Source organism: Sarcophilus harrisii, chromosome 4, assembly GCF_902635505.1.
Source record: "Sarcophilus harrisii chromosome 4, mSarHar1.11, whole genome shotgun sequence".
NCBI lineage: Eukaryota > Metazoa > Chordata > Mammalia > Dasyuromorphia > Dasyuridae > Sarcophilus > Sarcophilus harrisii.
The window spans coordinates 446,721,337-446,741,029 of NC_045429.1; the positions used below are offsets into that span (position 1 = coordinate 446,721,337).

The 19,693-nt window shown below is 56.5% G+C and overlaps 1 protein-coding gene across 2 annotated transcripts; it reads right to left on the reverse strand.

The window, feature by feature from the left end:
* Positions 1-2,811: 2,811 nt before the first annotated feature.
* Positions 2,812-18,979, reverse strand: RCC1L (RCC1 like). 2 transcript variants are annotated; one of them, XM_031967908.1, is made up of 12 exons: positions 17,548-18,979; positions 16,462-16,591; positions 15,361-15,489; positions 14,629-14,695; positions 14,134-14,185; positions 12,873-12,957; positions 11,983-12,164; positions 11,481-11,568; positions 10,644-10,817; positions 8,964-9,049; positions 5,584-5,705; positions 2,812-5,206 (listed from the first exon to the last, which is right to left on the reverse strand). In XM_031967908.1, exons 1-11 carry the CDS (start codon positions 17,911-17,913, stop codon positions 5,628-5,630), a joined length of 1,437 nt encoding a protein of 478 aa, XP_031823768.1. In that variant the 5' UTR covers positions 17,914-18,979; the 3' UTR covers positions 2,812-5,206; positions 5,584-5,627. The 2 variants fall into 2 exon arrangements, with proteins under 2 accessions (XP_031823768.1, XP_003770549.2); XM_003770501.4 differs by having other exon boundaries at positions 2,812-5,705.
* Between the last annotated feature and the right edge of the window lie 714 nt (positions 18,980-19,693).

Sequence of the window (19,693 nt, forward strand, 5' to 3'; positions counted from 1 at the left end):
TGGCACAGGGACACAGCTGTGTCCCCAAAACAAGCCCGGCTAGGAATTGGTGTCTGAGGGGTTCCCACGCTCGCTGCCCCCAAAACGCTTTAGGGCCCTGAAGTGACAGGAGGCAGCTCCCCGTTCCCTGGCTGCTGTCCCGTCTGTCCCCTGTTCTCTTGTGTTCTGCCCCTTCCGTCCTGAAGACCTGCCAGCCCAGAGCCCTTGGCTAGGACCATCCCCAAGTCGCCCAATGGCTCTACCACCAGCATCAGCCACTCTGGAGCATCTTGGCCTTGCGGTTGGGATGGACGGGAAGGTTGGCGGGTGGACGGGTGGGGGTAGTCAGGGCTCCCCCTCCTCCTGCGTCCTCCCGTTTCTTTGGGGGTCTTGGGTAGAAAGAAACAAAAATCCTGGAGATTCACGTACTGTACAACGGAGAGAGAAAGAGGAAAAAAATACCTAATGTCCCCAAACAAATGACAGTATATTTTGTACTTTGTAAAGTGTTAATTAAAACGGAGAAAAAAAAAATTAACCAAACACTGTCTGCTTTTGTACTGATCAAACCGATGAAAATAAAGCAAAGCGTGGCAGTGTCTTTCCAAGATGCCCCGTTGCCTCTTTTCCCCCCGCCTGCTCTTGGAGCCCCCCAGATGAGGAAATGAATCCGTGGGTGCCCTGGGGGGTCTAGGAGAAGGGACTTCAGAGCCCTCAGGAAGCAGAAACTATTAGCAGCCATCAGGACCCATATCACCCCTGACCCAGCCCCCCTTCTGCCCCAATCTTGGAAGTCCCTGAGCTGTCCCTGCCCCACGTCTCATCCCACTCTTCCCTTTGGGGTTCTAGAACTAGAGAAACTTTATTAGTCAACGGATCCAACCTTCCACAAATGGGGAAACTGAGGTCCTGAATGGTTCGTCTTGAGGTCATTCAAGGATGTGGCAAAATCAGAATCTGGATTCGGGTCCTCTCAACTCTAAATAATGGCCGACTGCTTTCAACCTATGTCATTTCTGGGCGGAAGTTCAAGTTTACTTCCTAACAGGAATGGTGACATGGTGCCAGGACAGAATTAACACAGAGTCTGCAACGTGGGGCCAAGTTATTTGTCCAAGGTCACCCCGGCCGATGCGGTCGTTTATATCCTTCCAGGATGCAGGACGACCGGCCATAGACCTCGCAGCAAACCCGGAGAGTCAGCGTCCCAAATAGTATCATACATAAATGTATTTAAATATAATAAAACTTTAGGCTTAACTGTACTTCATCCAAGGCCTATTTGTATAGATAAGAAGCCGGGCTCAGGGAGCTTGTGACCAGCTCCTGGGTGCAAATTAAGCCTGGCTTTTCCCGGATCCCAAACCTGCAGCATCCCCCACAAGGGGGCCAAATTTTCCCATCCACAAGCACTGAAGTAGGTACAGGGCAGTAGTTGGGGCCGGATTTTTAAAGGCTGCGGCCGAGGAGTCCGGTCTCGGGGCAGGGGCGAGCCCTTCCTCGGGAAGGGAAGTAACATTTAAAGAACCCCCAAGGGCAGGATGGAGTAGGGAGGGAGGCCCCTGAGAATCCTGCTGATCCGGATCAGAGCAAGTGCTAATGGGAAGGTGGAAGAATCTCAACGAGCAGCCTTTGGTTGGGTCTCGACCAGTCAAGAAATCCGAGAGGGAAGGACCTGCAAAGGAGGCAGCTCTCCAAGCGATGATCTCAAAAGCTGGGTGCCTTCCTCATCCTTTCTCTTGTCCTTGTCTCTGCAGTGGCTACCCCTGAGTCAGGAGGCTCTCAGGGAGAGGCAGGATGAGGTTAAAGTGGAATGGGAGTCACCGGGAAATATTTTACAAAACACACAACAGGCCGTAGATAATGTTCGTGTGTGCTTTTCTAAGCCAGCATTCAGTCCATAGGCTTCCTTGTTCAACTGTTTAGGAAAAGGAAGGCAGAAGTGGGAGGACATGTGTGATGATTTCCGATTCTGAATCAGGGTCTTTCCCACAATACTATGCTCTTTCCCACCTCCTAAGGCCCCTGGGCAGTTGGGCCCTCGCTATTACCATTTGCAGGATTTTAAGGCGATCGAACTCCAGATCGTTAGCTCATTTGCCCCAATGGGTGCACTTTCCTGTCGCGATCAGCCATAGATTTACCCTAATGTCGTTGCAGTAATTATCACTCATTCTCACTGTCACTGGTGGGAGTGCCCTCCATGAACACACCCAGAGCCAGGTAGGACTGAGGCACCTGTTTAGGAAACACGAATCGGGACAAATTTTCCTGTCCTCAGGATTCCTTTTCCTGCGATAGTGTGTGGGTACAATCACAAAATAATCACGCCCTGGTTTATACTCTACGGTATAAATGTTAACACTCGAATTTAGCAACAGGCTGGACACATACATGCCCCTGTGTGCAGAACACGGCCCTGCCTTTGTGGGATTTTTTAAGCTAGTTACCTTCACAGTTGATGAAGAGGGAGGGATGGATTTCATACACACACAGACCAGACGAGACCCAGCCCCTTAAGGGCCTTTGCGATTTTCCAGCGACCAGATGAAATGTGTCTTGGATGTTGCCAACGTGTTAATAATAACCCTGTGACTGAATCAAACAAACGGGAGGATTTAACAGTCAACGGCAGCAGACTCCCACTAGTAGAGTCTGGCACACCATAAGTGCTTCATAAATGCTCTCTCTAGCCACAGTTGTACCACAGAATATTGAAGGTGACAGCCATAAGACACACTACCAGAAGCCAGCAAGTCTAACCCATTATTTTTTCTAAATTTTTTGACTTTATGATGGTTATTAATGGTACATTAATTTTGATACTCAGAAATCATGAGAATTCAATATAACATTAATTAACCATTATTTGTTAAAGGGGCACAGTATGGACCCTAGTTCCTCAAACTGGGTCGTGACCTAATATGGGGGGTCTCAACTGAATGTGGGGGTCACAAAATTATTTGATCAGTAAATGTTTGCTTTGTATAGCTATATTTATGCCTAAAAATCACGTCCTGGCCTAGGCAATGGGATGGCAGGTTGTGGTATTCTATACTTTTTAGATGGGGGGACAGCACCATTTAGGGGTTCCCAACCTTTGAGGGGGGTCATAGACCCCCTTTAGCTATCCAGTGAAACCAAAATGCCTCCTCAAAACGGTTTTATGTGCACAAAACAAAAGCTATTATATATAACATGTTTTTATAATTATTATATTAAGAAAAACAGTTATGGTGAGATGCGGTTGTTCCCAAGTTCCAAGCTTTCAGAATCCCTGCTAAGTGGAGGCGAAGGCTGCCGGCTCCCATGTCCTGTCCCTCCCTAAGCAGGTTCTGGGGAGGCTTCTCCAGGGGCCGGGGCCGAGGTTGCCGACTGCTCTGGGTGGTTCAGTCTCTCTTGTGAATGCACAACAGGTCATCCGAGGAGCCAGAGGGCGCTGATCAGGGCTGCATGTTATAACTGGCACGGGTGGAAACGTCCACATGATCTGAGGTATTCTGCACGTTTCATTCGGACCCTGCTCATCTCAACAGTGGGATAATCTTGTCACTTAGGGGCACACGGCTGGCTGGGGCTGCATCCCAAAAATCAACGTGGGTCAAGGTCGGCTTGCACGGAAGCAATAATGAAAAAACATCTAAGACATCTTGAAGTTGCACTTTCCAAATCAAAAAAAGGTGTTTTCTATAGTGTGATGCACCTGAGAGTCAAAGACCACAGTCAGAGCCATCAGTAAGCATTTATTAAGCACCTACTATGTGCCAGGCACCGTGCTCCATGCCGAGGATAAAGACACAAAGAGAAACAATCATAGTTCCTGCCCCCAAGAAGTTCACAATCTAATGAAAGCTAACACACAAAAGGAAACGGAAAGGGGGAGAGGTCCCAGGAAGCCCCGAGGCGAGGTGGCCGGTGGTAAATGGGGAGACTGTGGAGCCCCTGGCCCTGCCCTGCCGTCAGAATTGGAGGAAACGCCCGGGGCAAGGCTGGGCACAGGCCTGGCCTCCTCCTCTGTAAGACCAGGTACCCTCGAGGTCCCTTCTCCAAATCCTGTGATCCTGCCCAAAGGAGGCAACCCCCGAATGTCCGAGCTGCTTGGAGGGTTTAAGACACCTCTCATAAAGAACCTGATTTAAGTTCACGGGTGTCTGGAAGAGATCAGATTTCTTTACATCTCCGGTGCCCCGCACAGAGTAGGTGCTTAATAAATGCTTATGTCCTTGAGGTCAAAGGCAGTTCCCTTTTCGCCTTGCTCTACCCACTGCTCAGCATGCCTGGTACACAGTAGACACTGAATAAATGCTTGGTGATTGACAGAATAATTCCCGAGGGCAGGGACAGCAGGGCCTGGCACTCAATTACTAAAGGCTGCTGGTTAGAGCCCCGTCCCACTGGCAGTGGCTCGGAGCCTCCTGGAATCTGCTTCTATCCCTCACGGAACAAGGGGGCGGGAGGCAGTTCTCAGTGTTCCCTGGGCCAGGCCCGGCTTTGCGGTGGGACGGGGCGATGGTGGGAGACACATGGGTCAAACCAAGACGAGCAGAGCCCAGGGCCCGATGGGAGCCCCCTCCTCAGCACTATTTGCTCCCTTTCCAAAGGAGGCAGCACAGCCAGTGTGCCAGCGGGCATTTCTTCGTTTTCTGCAAGCCTCTGACAAAAGACACAGTTTGATTTATTCCAAAAGCAGGTTTTTTTTAAAGAAAGAGCCTCTCTCCAGGCGCATTCACCGAAATGCTTTGCAGAAAGTCACTTCTGGGTCGATTTTTCTTCTCCAGAGCGGGGCTGACCACACCTGAAACCCCCGGCCCAAGGGGGCTTAGCATGGGCTCCGGTCCCTGCTGCCAGCCTGGGACTGTTGTGCTGCTGCGGGCAGGAGCTCCCGGACAGCAGCTAAGTGCAGATGAAGGCCCGGCTTCCCCTGCAGGGCCCAGGCCTTTCAGTGTCCCAGGGTCACTCCCCAGAGCCAGATCCAGGCTGCCCGTACCCAGCTAGGCCAGGCTGGCCCCGGGGATGCTGGGTCAGACACAAATTAAGTCATAGGCAAGAATGGCGCGGCTCCAGCCGCCCCAAGGCTCACCGGGGGCCATGGAAACCCCAAGTCAACCATGAATCCTGCTGGGTCATCGCTGACTGATCAAACACACTCAGAAGGCTCAAAGGCGTCTCTTCCCCCATCCCTGCTCAGGTGGCCGGCGTGACGCAAAGTGCCCGGAGGAAGCTGTGGCTTTATTTGATAAGAGGTAAAAATAGGAAAGGGGTGACCGGGTGCCAGCGGGTCCGTCTCCCCCTGAATCACTGCAGGGCCGGTGCCCCACCCCAGGGAGGGCACCCAGACCCGGGCCTCTGGACCATCCACCCTCAGCAAAGGGGCTTGTGTGAATGCTCCCCTGAGAGAAAGAAAGCAGGGACTGGGGTCTTCCCCCCAACACATCCCCCTTTCCCCCGCCCCTCCCCCCCCGATCCCAGCAGCGGGGACTCCTCAGGAGGCTGGGATGGCCCTCTGTCCCCTGGTGAGGCTTCCAGTCACTGGCTGCCAACACAAATGTTCCAGGCCCCAAACCCACCGCCGAGGGTGTAGAACCGGGCCAGAGAGGGCAGAACCTGGGGCAGAACGGGGCGGACTGGTCGTCTGCAGGGCCGGGGGATTAGATGAATGACTTCGCCAGCGAAACCATGTGGTCCACACCACAGGCCACCTGCACGGGCTGTCCCGACATTGTCACCTAAACAACAAGACTCAAAGTGAGGGCGAGGCAGCCGGGAAAGCAGAGGACCCACCTACAGGCCCCCAGGGCCCCTTGCCCACTTGCCCCACCCATTTACCCAGGAAATGTCCCAAGAAGCAATTTGTCCATGAGCTCAGCCAGGTGTCTGAGCCAAAATTTGAACCCAGCTCCTCCAAGCCCACATCCAGGAGCACAGGTCCTCCTCACCTCACACCCCGGGACAGGACTGGGCCGGACAGGACCAGGCTCCAGGCCAGAAACCACATCTGCTGCCCACCCCAAAGCATGGGCTCCCCCGGCACCCAGGGTCAGTGGGGTCCCTCTCAGCCACCTCCCCACCACCACTAGAAGCCACTAGTTTCCTTCTCACAGGGAAGCCTTTGCTAAATGGGCCTGTGGGCCCGCTGCACTGACACTCGGACCGCTTCAGCCCCAAATCCAGAGTCCTGGTCCCCAGGCAGGGCCTTCACCCCTTGACCTGTGGCCACACTGCCCCCTACTTTCCCGCCCCCGGCCCCAGAAAGAAGCATCTGGAAGATGGCGCAAGCTGGGGCCTCAGGGCCACTTATCAACAGGGCGATCAGCAAGATCCCAAGATCTGGCTTGTGGAACACCTAGAAAAGGAGCGGGGAGGGTTTGGAGGAAGGAAAACCAGAGGATCTCTGCATTTGCCTCCAAAACTCAAGTGCCCAAATTTTAACTCAGTGGAGAGGTTCGTCCTGAAATCTCAGAGTCATCAGAAACACCGAAGTTTAAGAAAACAAGTCTCCTGGAGAGACTTACATGAACTATGCTGAGGGAAATGAGCAGGACCAGGAGATCATTATATACTTCAGCAACAATACTATATAATGACCAATTCTGATGGTCCTGGCCATCCTCAGCAACGAGATCAACCAAATCAGTTCCATTTGTTCAATAATGAAGAGAACCAGCTACACCCAGGGAAAGAACTCTGGGAGATGACTAAGAACCATTACATAGAATTCCCAATCCCTCTATTTTTGTCCGCCTGCACTTTGGATTTTCTTCACAGGCTAATTGTACACTATTTCAAAGTCCGATTCTTTTTGCACAGCAAAATAACGGTTTGGACATGTATACTTGTATTTAATTTATACTTTAACATATTTAACATGTATTGGTCAACCTGCCATCTAGGGGAGGGGGTAGGGAGGAGGGGAAAAATTGGAACAAAAGGTCTGGCAATTGTCAGTGCTGTAAAATTACCCATGCATATATCTTGTAAATAAAAAGTTAAAAAAAAAAAAAAACTTAAAAAGAAAGAAAAAAGAAAAAAAAGAAAAAGAAAACAGGCCTCGATATTTTTAGGCCAGATCTTCAAAGGCCTTCACTTTTCTCCCCAGAGTTCCAAGAGCATGAACTCAACGTGGATTTTGGATCAGATTTCAGTTTTTGAGAATATAATCCCATTTCACAGTTCCAAAGGGCACGGCCAACAGCTGTCTTAGGGAGAACCCGTTCCCTGATTTAATTAGTCAGTACTGCTGGATTTCAAAGCTTACGCCCAAGAAAATGAGTGAGGGGAGCTCCAAATGTCACCGTGTCGATGTGGGGGAGCCCCAAGCCTTCTGACTCCAATCCCAATTCCTTTCCCATCCTTCGTAATTAGCGAGACTTCTCTACCCATCAAGTGGGGGCAGTCCTGGCCCACCTGCCATTTCATTTCCAGCAGCATGAAGACTCAGGAAATTAAGCTACCAAGCAGTCACCAAGCCCTCTGAAAAGGTAAAAGGGGTGTGTGTGGCGGGGGGTGGGAGGGGGGAGAGATGAGGGTCTCCACCTGTCTATGTGTCTGTCCCTCCTATCTCCCTGCCTATCCACCCATCTCCCTATCTGTGTGCCTTCTTTTTTTTTTTTTTAAAGTTTACCCAATTCCTTTTTTTTTTTTTTTAATTTAATAGCCTTTTATTTACAGGACATATGCATGGGTAACTTTACAGCATTAACAATTGCCAAACCTCTTGTTCCAATTTTTCACCTCTTACCCCCTCACCCCCTCCCCTAGATGGCAGGATGACCAGTAGATGCTAAATATATTAAAATATAAATTAGATACACAATAAGTATACATGACCAAACCGTTATTTTGCTGTACAAAAAGAATCAGACTCTGATATTGTACAATTAGCTTGTGAAGGAAATCAAAAATGCAGGTGGGCATAAATATAGGGATTGGGAATTCAATGTAATGGTTTTTAGTCATCTCCCAGAGTTCTGTGTGCCTTCTATGTGCCTGCCCACTGTCTGCCTGTTTGTGTTCCTGTCCGCCTGTCCATCTATTTCCCTGCTTGTCTGTCTGCCTGTCCCCCTGTCTGTCTGCCCACCTATCTCTCTGTCTGCTTGTCTGTCCATCTGTCTGTCCACCTGCCCACCTGTCTGTCTGCCCATCTATCTCTGTGTTTATCTGTCTGTCTGCCTGTCTGCCTGTCCACCTGTCCATCTGTCTGTGTGTCTGCCTGCCTATCTTCCTATCCACCTGTCTGTCTGTCCGCCAGCCTGGCTGTCTGTCTTTAAAAGAAAAGAACCAAACCCCCAGCTTTTTTTGTTCTTTCACACTGGGAACTCCCAGAGCTTCTGACAAACGGGTCGGGCCCTGCTGGTTCCCCAGGAGGAGGAGGCTGAACACCATCCTCTTGGTCCTCCCTGGGCCTCCAGAGCTCCCTTCCTCCTCTACCTTTGCAAGTTCATTTTTGACACCCTACAAATTCGCTTTTTCCCAAGCAGTCCGGCCTCCTGGGGCAGAGGAGCCCTTCTCCCGAGCTGAAGGGAGGCCAGCCTCTGCTCCCACCCAACATGGCGGTCTCCTTGAATAACCTCACAGAGCTCCCTTCCCTCACGCCTGCCAGGCTCTGGGGCCACCCCTGTTTTCCCCCTTGAAGCTAAAGCCTTCTTTTGTTCCCTTCCAAGCTTTCTCCAGCCAGACTTTGCCCGGGCTTTGTTTGCCCTGCTCCTGGAGGAGGGACTGGGAGAATGGGACGCCTGGGTCAGGGCCATTCCTTCCCCCGAGCGCCGAGAGATCGGCCAATAAGCTGCAGGAACGAAGGACAATGGGACGGGCTGCGGTCCCAAGGCAGGAGTGGACAGCAGCAGGATCAGGCCTTGTGACCCTTCTCTCCAGCTCTGTCCCAGCTTGCCCAGGGACTCGCCCAGGACTGGACAGCCTGGAGTGACAGGCCCGGGGCTCTCGCCGTCCTCCCCCCAGCCTGCCCCCATCCCCAGGACTGGACTTACCCTCCATGGGAAGTACTGATCTTCCAGGCGGCCAATTCCCAGGCACCCTCGGATGTTCTTGCCCCACACGAACAGCTCTCCTTTGTCTGCAGGAGGAGGAAAGCGTTTGGCTCGGGCGGGCCCAGGGCTGGGGGCAGGAGGCTTTCCAGAAGCCCAGTCCAGGCCGGCTCAAGGTTCCTCGGGACAGAAGGCCCCTGAAAAGCTGGCTCTGACAGGGTGCCCATTGTTTCCTCCCACAAGGGCCTCCTTTAATGGAAAAGCCTCAGAATGCTCCTTCACACTGAGAGACCACAAAGACAAAAGCCTCTTCACGACCAGGGTTTCCATCGAGGGCCAGCAGGCGCGGGCCAGCCAAGGACCAGGTTACTTGTGTGGCCTGGGGCTGCTCGGGCCGGAGCCACGGCGGCCACCGAAATCTCCAGTGACCCCCATCCCCCAACCACTCAGGGCTCCTTGAACCCGGGAGAACCGGACTCCGCGAGGGCCGGAGGGAAGCCCACTGCTTTTTCTGGCACTCTGAGGCCCCTCTGCTGAGGGCGGGCGGGCTGCCATATTTCAGCCCTCTCTCATCCAGACCAGACTCTGTAAGAGCTGCTGGAGAAGATAGGACCTGGACCTGACCGAGAGGTCCTCCAGCCACATTCTAAGGGCTGAGACTGAGGCCATCGGTGGGAGGCAGAGGCTGCTCACGGGACCCCCGATGCCGCAGCTCTGTCTGGCCAAAACCTCACCTTGCAGCCCGGCCCAGCCAGAGGCAGGGGCTCAGGAAGGCCAGCAGCTCCCACAGGAGGAGAAACCCAGGGGCTTGACCTCGGGCCCAGCAGCCCCCTGTATTGTGCCCGGCCTGAGAGGACCCTCAGGGGCCAGCCAATCTACACTGGGCAGGACGGGACACTGAGGCCGAGTCACAACTCAAACCCCAACTTCCTAACTCCAACGGCAGCATTTCACCTTCCCTCCCAAGGAGAAGCTGCGACCCCCAAGGACCGATGCCGTCAGCTGCGCCAAGAGAAGGCCTTTGGCCGCGCTGTGTCCTGGGCCACAGGGTTTCTCCACACCCTCTCCCCCACCGAACTCCCTGACCAGCCACAGACCGAGGGGTGGTGGGCCTCGGTTTACTCGTCTGTAAAAGAGGGGCTAATAGTCATGGCTGATCTCTGGGGCTGCAGCCAGTGCTGACCCCCAGAAGCTCCGAGATCCAAGGGCTCTGTTTAAGTCTCATACACAAATGAGGATAAAGCCTTGAATTTCCAGCCTTGGCTTCTGGCCCAATACTTCTACGTGAAGGTGACAGTCCGCCTCACTGGGCCCAAAGGGCACGAGTGAACGGACGCTTTTCTTTGGGGGAATGGTCGGCCTGACTGAATCACTTCCCTACTACCCCCGTGGGGTCAGGGAACCCGCATCTGTGGGGGGCCGCGGGCCTGCGTGCAGGAGGCTCCCCACACTGGGACGCACCTAAGACGCACAAAGCCGTTTCTGCTTGAGCCCCCAACTAACGAACGACTTTTATACAGAAAAACATGTTCCAACCCAAAGCTCAGGGGCCATGATTCCCGGGGACGCCCCTGGTCAGACTTCCCACTTACTAAGGGGTCACAAGGCTGGGAGGGGGCTCTCCGGCTACATGGGATCCCAAGAAGGGCCCCCAGCCTCGTTCCACTCTGCTCCGTCACTTACTGGTAAGGGCGGCAAACTGGCTGAGTCCGCAGCAAATGTGGGAGACCCTGACGTCCGGGTTGAAGTCCGACAGGCCAAAGAGGGTGGGCGGGATCATTTCTGGGAGGGCCGTCTCCATGAGGTTTGGCCCTTTCCCAAGAATGCCGTATCCCCAGACAAAAACATTTCCTTCGTCTACATCACAATAAAAACAAGAGGGGTTAAGGTCTGCTGGGCCCTCCCTTAAGAAAATGCAGACCGTTTCACAGAAGTAGCGTGTCCACTTGGCGGGGGCACAGGGGGTTTGCCCCCTGACGCTGCCCCGCTCTCCGGCCAAGGACCAAGCTTGGGAGCATCACCCAGCTCAGGCCAGTCTGCCAAACAGCCCCCGGGCCTCAGGGAACAGCCGGAGGCTCCGGACAGAAGGAGGCTCTGGACAGTCGTCACCGCGCTCAACTACACGCCGCTCGGACAAGGCCAAAGATAGGAATGCTTACAAACGCTAGTCCTGCTCTTAAAAGATTGTTTGCTTTTAATAAAGCTGGTTCTAGAGCCCTAGCGCTGGACTCCTGATCGGGGCCGGATCCCAGCCTGCTGCCGTCCCTGCCCATCGCACTTCCTGGCACTTTGTCCCTAAGAGGGAATCAGAGCCAGAAGGGAGGGAGGGGCTCATCCTTCCCCGGAGGGATCGCCAGAGTATCAGGTCTTCCTGCCGTCACCCAGGAATCACTGGCCAGGACCCTGAGGGATCTGACAATCCCAGCTCCATCTGGACTCAGCCAGACCGGCTGCTGAGAAAGTCCAAACGGCAAGGCCTTGCCCTGGATGGACAGCGCCCGAGGCCCCCCTGACTCTCACCGTTTAACACGGCACCGCTAGTGCCGCCACAGGCCGCCTGCTTGACCTTGCCAATCCCGGAGAAGGGCAGGTGTGTGGGGATATTCACCTGTGGACGAGACAACCGGGGAAACGGCTAAAGAAGTCTGGGGAGCCTTCTGGCTTGGGTTATGGGTAACTGGGCTTTTCAGGAGAAATGGTCCATGGGTCTTTGGGCCGGAACCACTTAAGTGGCCAAGGGGCTGCTTGGGTTGGGGGTAGGGGCCTTTTCCCTGATTACATAAAGAGCAGGGGACTGAGCCAGCAGAGCTTTCTCTCCAGTGAGATCCATCTTCCCGACCACCAAGCAAGAGCTACCCTGGCCCAGAAGGGGAAATGGTGGGGTCTGCTTCCACATTTGCTCCTGGTCCCCTGGAGTGGCTGCCTCATGGCAGGCCGCGTTTTGGTAGTCACCAGGAAGCACCTCGGGGGCCCCCAGCCCCCCAAGCACACCTGCCCGTGCTTGCGGCTCCTCCCCCCGTACCTGGGTGGCCTCGGTGATGGACGCCAGCTGCAGGTACTCTGAGTTGCCCCAGCCAAAGAGGTCTCCGTCAGCAGACACGGCCAGACAGAAGTCTCCGTAGGTGGCCACCTGTACTATCCTCACCCCGCCGATGGCTCCCCCCACCTTGGTGGGTGTACTGGTGATGTTGTAGTGACCCAGACCTGCCTCAGGGCAAAGCGGGGCGTCAAAAAATCTCCAGCCCCCCCGCAGGCCCTCGGGACACTCCTGGGAGGAGGAGGTCACTGCCACAGGAACCTTCGGGGGGCCCTTCCTCTGTCTGGGGGTCCGGATCATTAAACATTTCCTGAGAAGCAGTGTTCTGTGAGCCGGCCGGTGAAGCCACAGAGTTTTGGTCCAAGGCACTAAAACATGCTTTTTTCATTAAATTCACCATGAAAAACTTTTGCAAATAAGTGGGGACCAGCACAGGCTGGGCTTGAAGGCCCTTTGGACATGGAACCAAAAAGGGGGCCTGGCAAATGAGCCGCTCACTTGCCTCTCCCATTTACCCCCTGGCTTCCATATAGACAGAATAATAACCATCTCCCTTGAGGAATTATGGGCTTTTTGGGGGAAAAAATCCAGCTCTGGCTCGATGTGCTGGAACTCCCACTTGTGGTGGGGCTCTCTATCCCAAGGTGGGGGCTGGGGAGTGGGCTAGCTCAAGCTCCAGTGAATAGCTGGTTTGGGGGCGGAAGGGGACACCAGGACCTAAGCCAGGGGTCTGGCAGGAAGGGACTATGAAGGGCCCTGGAGGTGGGGCCTAAAGGACGGGCTGCAGACTCCTTCACGTACAGACTGCTCGCCCCCCGCTGCAGGGCCCAGGTCGTCCCATCCCCACCCAACAGAAACAGCCGAAGGTAGACCACCTGTCTGTCCATCCGCTCCCCATCCACACGAGTAGACCTCGCCTTTATCCGTCAGGAACAGGCTGTGGTCTTGACCACAGACAATCTGCAGGGAGGGCAGAAGCAGGGGATCAAAATGCTGGCAGGGGCTGAAGACGCTCCGGGACCCCCAAAGGGCCCAAACTATTGATCATGGGATCTCTGGGGCCATCAGGTCCAGCCTCTGCCAGGTCTAGAACCCCCAGCACCACATCCCCAGCACACAGCTGATTATCCAGCTCGGCTCAATCCACTCCCCACCACCCCAATCCAGGCAGCACTTCTGGCAGTAAGGAGCGGGGCGAGAGCACGGGGGTCCCGAGGCAAAAGGGGAACCCCACCACGCTTAACAGAGCCCACGACAGGCTGGGGAAGCAGCACGCACGTGGGTGACCCATACAGAGTCACCTCAGAGAGGGAGGGCAGGAACGTTCAACGTCCAGGGAATCGGGAAAGACCCAGACCCGAGCCTGGGAGCTCAGGAGAGGAAGAGGAAGGCCCGGAGGCGAAGGCAGGAGGCCCAGGCAGGAGGCCCAGTAACTGCACTGGGAGCAGGGAGCGGCCGGTTTGGCCAGAACATGGGATGGGTGATGGGTGCCAGGGGAAATCAATCCTCCGGGCCCCCAACAGAGGAGTCCCTTTGATGTGGAGACCACGGGGAACCTCAAAGCTTCCTGGTCTGGAGGCTGAGGGGATGCAGGGAGCTCTGGGCAGGCCGCCCTCAGCCCCCCTGGCTGGCTGGCCACGTCTGTTTCTCCCCTCCCCCAAAGTCCAGACAAACCACTCCTCCCACCCAATCACAAAGCCGCTCTCTGTTATCGTCTCCTTCCTCTTCCATCCTTTGCAAACTTGTCCGGGCTCAAATCCTTCCCAATTCTTACCCCTGTACTAGGGGGTGTCCACACCCCATCTTCCTCACTCCCAGGTCCTCAACCAAACACGTGGTTCAAACCCCCCGAGGGCCCTCCCTCTTCCAGGTACCACCAAGCCTGGCCACGCTAAGCTTCTGTTTGCCCAGGTCACCACAGGCAGTGACCCTGGAAGACGGTCCCCCGGCCCCTCAGCCTCCTGGATCACCAGGGCCCTGCTCCCTTCTGTGGGAGCCTCTGTCAGGAAGGGTCGTCAGGACAAAGGACTCTGTATGAACGTGCTGGGGCCCTCCCCACATCTGGCTTCTCCTTCCCCAAAGCCCAGCGTGGCCATGCACAAAGGGGGCCTCTGGTTCTGGGGCTCCCGGTCCTACCTGCACCACGCGGCCGTCGAAGTCCCGCATCCGGTGAACTTGGTGACTCTCGCTGTAGGCCAGAGCAAAGGGGAGAGACTGTTGGGGAGCGCCCCCCCCCCCCACGGGCGCCCCCCTGCCCTCCCTGCATATGTCACCCCCGCCCCCCCAACCTGTGATACAGCCGTGGCCCAGCCCGGACCTGGCACCTCAGGGGAGGGAGTTCCCAGGGAAGCAAGAGGGCTGCCAGGCCAGGGAGGTCACTCGCCCGGGGCCACAGAGGGTGTCTCGGAGGTGGGGCAGTGCCCCCATGCTGCTGTACACACAGGGGACCAGACAAGGAAGAACCCTCGACCCAGACCACGGAGGGATTCCCCGTTCCCCCTTGAATCTGGTCTGAAGGAGCGGCCCCGCAGCCTGGAGCTCAGTCACTTGCTGACGCCATCCCCGCTAAGGCAGGGCCCGGGCTGCTCGTCTCTGCCTCAGCGGCGCCCAGGCCGCGTCCCGGGGACTCACCTGTAAATCTCGTTGGCGACCACGGCTCTCCCACACTGCCCGTAGGAGTTGTTCCCCATGCTGAGGACTAGAAAATGCACATCGCCCGTCAGGGAGAGCTCTTACAGCGCACACAGTAAGTGCCACATAAAGGCTTCCTGTTATTTCCTGGAATTCAGCACCCTGAGGCCTGGGGGAGGGGACTGCGCCCGGTGGTGGCGGCGGCTCGTGCCCCCAATGGGAGCCCGACCAGCCAGAGAGGAAACCCTCGTTCTGATGGATGCGCCCCCTCGGGGTGGGGAAGAGAACGGAGCCCCCTGAGGGCCTCTTTTCAAGGATCTCACAACAACCAGGGGAGGGAGTTGCTATTATTCTCCCATTTTACAGTGGAGGAAATTGAGGCAGGCACACAGCTAGTAACCACGGCCACCCCTGATCTCGGGCCTTCCCGACTCCAGGCCTGTGGCACCACCCCTGCAGAAGCTGGACAGAGCCTGGGCCCGCGGGCCACCTGGAGGAAAGCAGGCTCCCAGTCTGACCCGGATGCCCCCCGGCCCGGCCGGGTCAGCCACAGACTGGCTCACAGAAGGGCCCTGAGCCCCAGTGCCTGTGCCCACATGGCACAGGGTCGAGTGGGATCTGCCCCTCCCCCTGCCACATCTGACACTGATTTAACTTGTCAAAGGCAGGACAGCGGGTCCGGAGGCTCCTCGGGCACTGCCCACAGCCACAGCTCCCCCACAACAAGCTCACCTCCTTCCCTGTCCGTCAGGATGAGAGAATGGGCTCTCCCACAGGCCACCTGCAGAACCCGGGTCTCCTGCGGTCTGTCCAGGGGCAGCGGCACCGGCGACGGCTCCAAGACGTACTCGTACCCCCGGCCTGAAACACCGAGCCGGCAAAGGCTTGGGCCTGCTCCCGAGCCGGGCGACAGCCCCCCTCCTCCCCACGACTCCCCCTCCCCATCTCCAGATCAACGTTCGTGCTGGGAGGAGATCGGACAATCCCCTTGTTTCATGTGGGGGGGAAACCCAGCGCCCTCCATTCACTTTCTCTCAGCTTCCCCATCTGTAAAAATGAGAGGGCTGCACTGGACGGCCCCAAGGTCCCTTCCAGCTCCACAATCCTAAATAATGATAAAAAAAATCCACGAAGCTGCTCATGTGCGTCACGTGCGTCTCATGCATCAGGACCGAGGAAAGTTCCGTCCTGCCAGCTCGAGAGATCTGAAGCACCAACCCCGGGGAGGGGCCGCCGTCTACCCGGCGCTTCAAGATTCACAAAGCAGCTGCAGTCGGTGGGAGTCTCATGGGAGCCGCACGGGTGCTCCAAGCGCAGCCCCATTTTACAGACGGGCAGCAGCCTCAGAAAAGCCTCTACTGGGGTTCGAACTCAGGTTTCTCCCGACCCCAAGTCCAGAGAAACTATTAAGTACCTACTGCGTGCCAGGCCCTGAGCTAAGTGCTGAGGACACAAAGAGAGGCAAAAACCAGCCCTTGTTCCCAAGGAGCTTCCAGCCTAACGCGAGGGACGCACAGGTAAGCCAGAGAGAGACAGTGGAGAGAGGGCCCTGCGCCGGCGGGGATGGGAGGGCAGGGGGCACGGCACCCGCCCAGAGCAGGGAAGAGGTCCCCCCAGGGCGTCCACATTGCAGGAAAGAGTGGGGGCCCGCTGCTCACCGGCGAGCATCACCCCGGGCCTCCTACCTCCACGGCCACGACAGCGTGGATTACGCATGGCCGGGGTGGATCAAGTCCCCACGGACGCGGCTCGGGAACGGCGCCGCAGGCAGGGCGGCCCTGCTCGTCTACACTGGCCACGTGGGGATGCTCTGGCGGGGGCGCAGCCACTTACTCTTGTCCTTCCGGCTCCTGTGGAAGCCGAGCTGGGAATCCTTATTGAGCCCCATGCCCCAGACTTTGGTGATGTCCTGGGTCTGGGACGACAGCAGCGTGAAGCCGTAGCCGCAGGCCACGGAGGAGATCTGAAAGGCAAGCGCCATCACGAGTCACAGTCACTTATACCCTCTAGGCTTCAACAAAGCGAAGGAGGTTACAAGTCGGGCATCTGAGCTGGGCTGAAGGATGGGCAAGACTTAGGTTCGGGGGTATATGAGAAGCTTGGGGCAGAAACGCGTTAGATGGGGGTCGTTGTGGGGGCGCCGCGCGCCCGGAACCAGGATTCACACCGTCTGGTCAGAGCATAAAGAAGGTAAGGGACCGTGGGCTGGAAAAGCAGGGGCGCCAAGGGCCTCGAATGCAACTAAGTAGCAGGGACTTCGCTGAAACAGTATCAGCGGACGTGACGTCCAAGTCCGGTTCCTCTTGTTGCAGTGAAACGGCCGCCGGATGTTGGATCTAACGCACGCTTTCGCGTACTTAGCGCGTATTGGTCCCCCTGCCGTCTGGGGGAGGGAGGTTTTGGAACATTACCCAGGCACGTCTTGTAAATAAAAGATATATATTATTAAATATAGGAGGGGCTGAGGGCCTGGGGGCGGCCGTGCCGGACTCTTCCTGACCCCCCGGGGGTTTTCCCCGCAAAGAGGCGCAGAGCGCGCCCATTTCCCTCTCCAGCTCGTGTTACAGGCGGGGAAACTGAGGCAAGCGGAGTAGCGTGAGCGGCCCAAAGTCGCCCCGCTGGATTCGAGCTCAGGTGAAGGAGTATTCCCAAGCTCAAAATAAAGGCCTCCTTTAATTGGCCTTGCCTAACAGTGCCCTCGTGTATTTGTCTCTCATTGGTCCCGCCTGCTCCCGTTCCCGCCCCCCCACTGGACACGACCATCCATTTCCCCCTTCCCCGGTCCCGCCCCTCATGGTCACGCCCATCAATGCCGCCTCTCATTGGTCCTTGCCTGTTCTTGGTCCTGCTCATTGGCCCCCTCCCGCCTTCTCTACCCTCATTGGTCCTGCCCCTACCTGCCCCGCCCCCTCTCCTCACCCGGGCATCCATCTCCAGGCGGTAGGGTACCGGTTGGATGGCGCGGGGCTTGCGGCCGGCCGCGGGGCCGTCGGCGCTGGGCTGCACGAAACTAGGTATGCCCAGCGCGCCCGTGTACGAGAAGCCCCACGTGAAGATGCGGTCCGCGCGCCGCGCTCGCTCGCTCACGTACTGGTACACGGGAGCGTCGGCCTCGGCCTCAGCGGCCTCCCGTCGGCTCCGAGACTTCCCGGCCGCCGTCCAGCGCATCCTTAGCAACGCGACGGCGCTCCCTGGCAACAAGGACCTCTGTTGCCCCGGCAACAGCGGCCTCGCGCGCCGCACACCCGCGCACACGCCTCTCCATGTAGTCCCCGCCATCGCCATTCTCGGAGGCCTACCGGCTAGGACGCCGCCATCTTGGGAAGCTTTTGACCTTCTTTCCGTGGAGCTCGCCCCTTCCGTTTCCGGGGCGGAAAGTCCTGGCGGCCATGCTGGATGTGGCCGCAAGCTAGAGTGACGTCACTCTAGGCCTTCCACGCGATTACCCTATCTTCTGCTCCGACCAATCAGAGCAGACCAGCGTTGTCCTTCGCCTGCCCTGCGCAGGGCAAATAACAGAACGACTTTGAGAAAGCGCGGCTACGCCCCTTCCTTGGCGCATGCGCAGAGTCGATAATGTTAAAGGGGAGGCTGAGGGAGGTTCCGGGACTAGAGTTCGAAACCCGCCTCCGCCGCTTTGTGATGACGTAATTCATCCTCCCACCTTTGGCCCCCCCTAGTCTGGATTAGAATGCAAGATCCTCCAGGGCAGGGACTCTTCCACTTTCATCTAATCCCGGCATCGTAGGCGCTTAATAAATGTTTCTTTACTTAATGAGGGCAATAGCAAAGTGGTCAAGAGACGAGTTTGAGATCCCGGCGGGACCTGGAAGAGCTAGGGAGGAGGAATGGGGGTCAGAGTTCCGGGGAGGCGTCTCCTCTGGGAAAGGAGCGCACTAGGCCCGATCAACAGCGCTCGGTCCCTTTCCCCTCCGACGCTACAAGCGGGGCTCCATCCCTCGGGCCTGCGCTCCTCCTAACGTAGGATGAGACCGCATCAAACGGCTTGGGCAGCGCCCCCTCCCCTCCCCCCAGGGACAAGGCTGGGAGTCCCAGCCAGGGCTGCCGCGTCTCGCGCAGGGCCCTCCCCGGAGCTGGGGCAGAACCGCGCCGCTCGTGCAGCCGGTCTGACTGGAGGCGCCCTCGCGGGTCTCCTCTCTGCCCTCTCCAGAGCCGTCCGGGTGCGGGGGGCAGGTACAGATGAAGAGGATGGGGGTGGCCCCGGACGAAGTGGGGGACCTTGGCCCTCGTCAGCTCGGGTCCTTGACAGGCTCAGTGTGAAGGAGGCAGCAGCCGTTGGGAGAGCATTCGGGGTAAAGAACCCGGCGGGAGGAGCTTCTCTGCCCTGCGGGGTCCGAGGGAGGCGGGTGGGGCCGTCATTTCTCAGAGAGAAAAGCTGGCAGATGACGCTCCAGCTTAGCCGAGGCCCCGCTCTCCGAGAGGGCTCGCCTTGCCTATTTGGAGCTTGGCCATGAGGTGTCAGCAGCGAGGCAGGAGGAGGGAGGGATGCGCGTGGCCTTCTTGGTGGGGCAGGCAATGGCCCGGGTCTCCTCTGACAGAGCTTAGGGTGAGAAGGCGCAACAGGAAGCCACGTGCCCACCCCACCTCCTCTGCTTGCAGAATCACCCATCGGCTCCGGCCCGCCACTGCATCCAAGCTGTGCTTCCGCGAGGACTGGGCCGTCTCTTGCCTCTAACTCCCGGGCTTGGCATGATGCCTGGCACATAGTAAATGTTCTCTCTCTCCCTCTTTCTATCTTTCTGTCTGTCTGTCTTTCCACCAAAGAATCTTTCCGTTGTTCTATCAGTTCATATTTACACATATATGAATGTGTGTGTATCTTGTGGCCTATTTTCTATTCATTTTTAATCACTCTGCCCATCTATATTTCTATATCCCTCGATGGATCTTCCTATATCTCTATTTCTTCATTTATATCAATCAGTCTATCTCTTATCTTATAGAAGGCTACTTCAAAAGAGAAATATAGCAATATTTCTCTTTTAAAGAGGCTTCTATCTATATCTTCTATTAAAGTACTTTTCCATCTATCAGGCTTTTGATC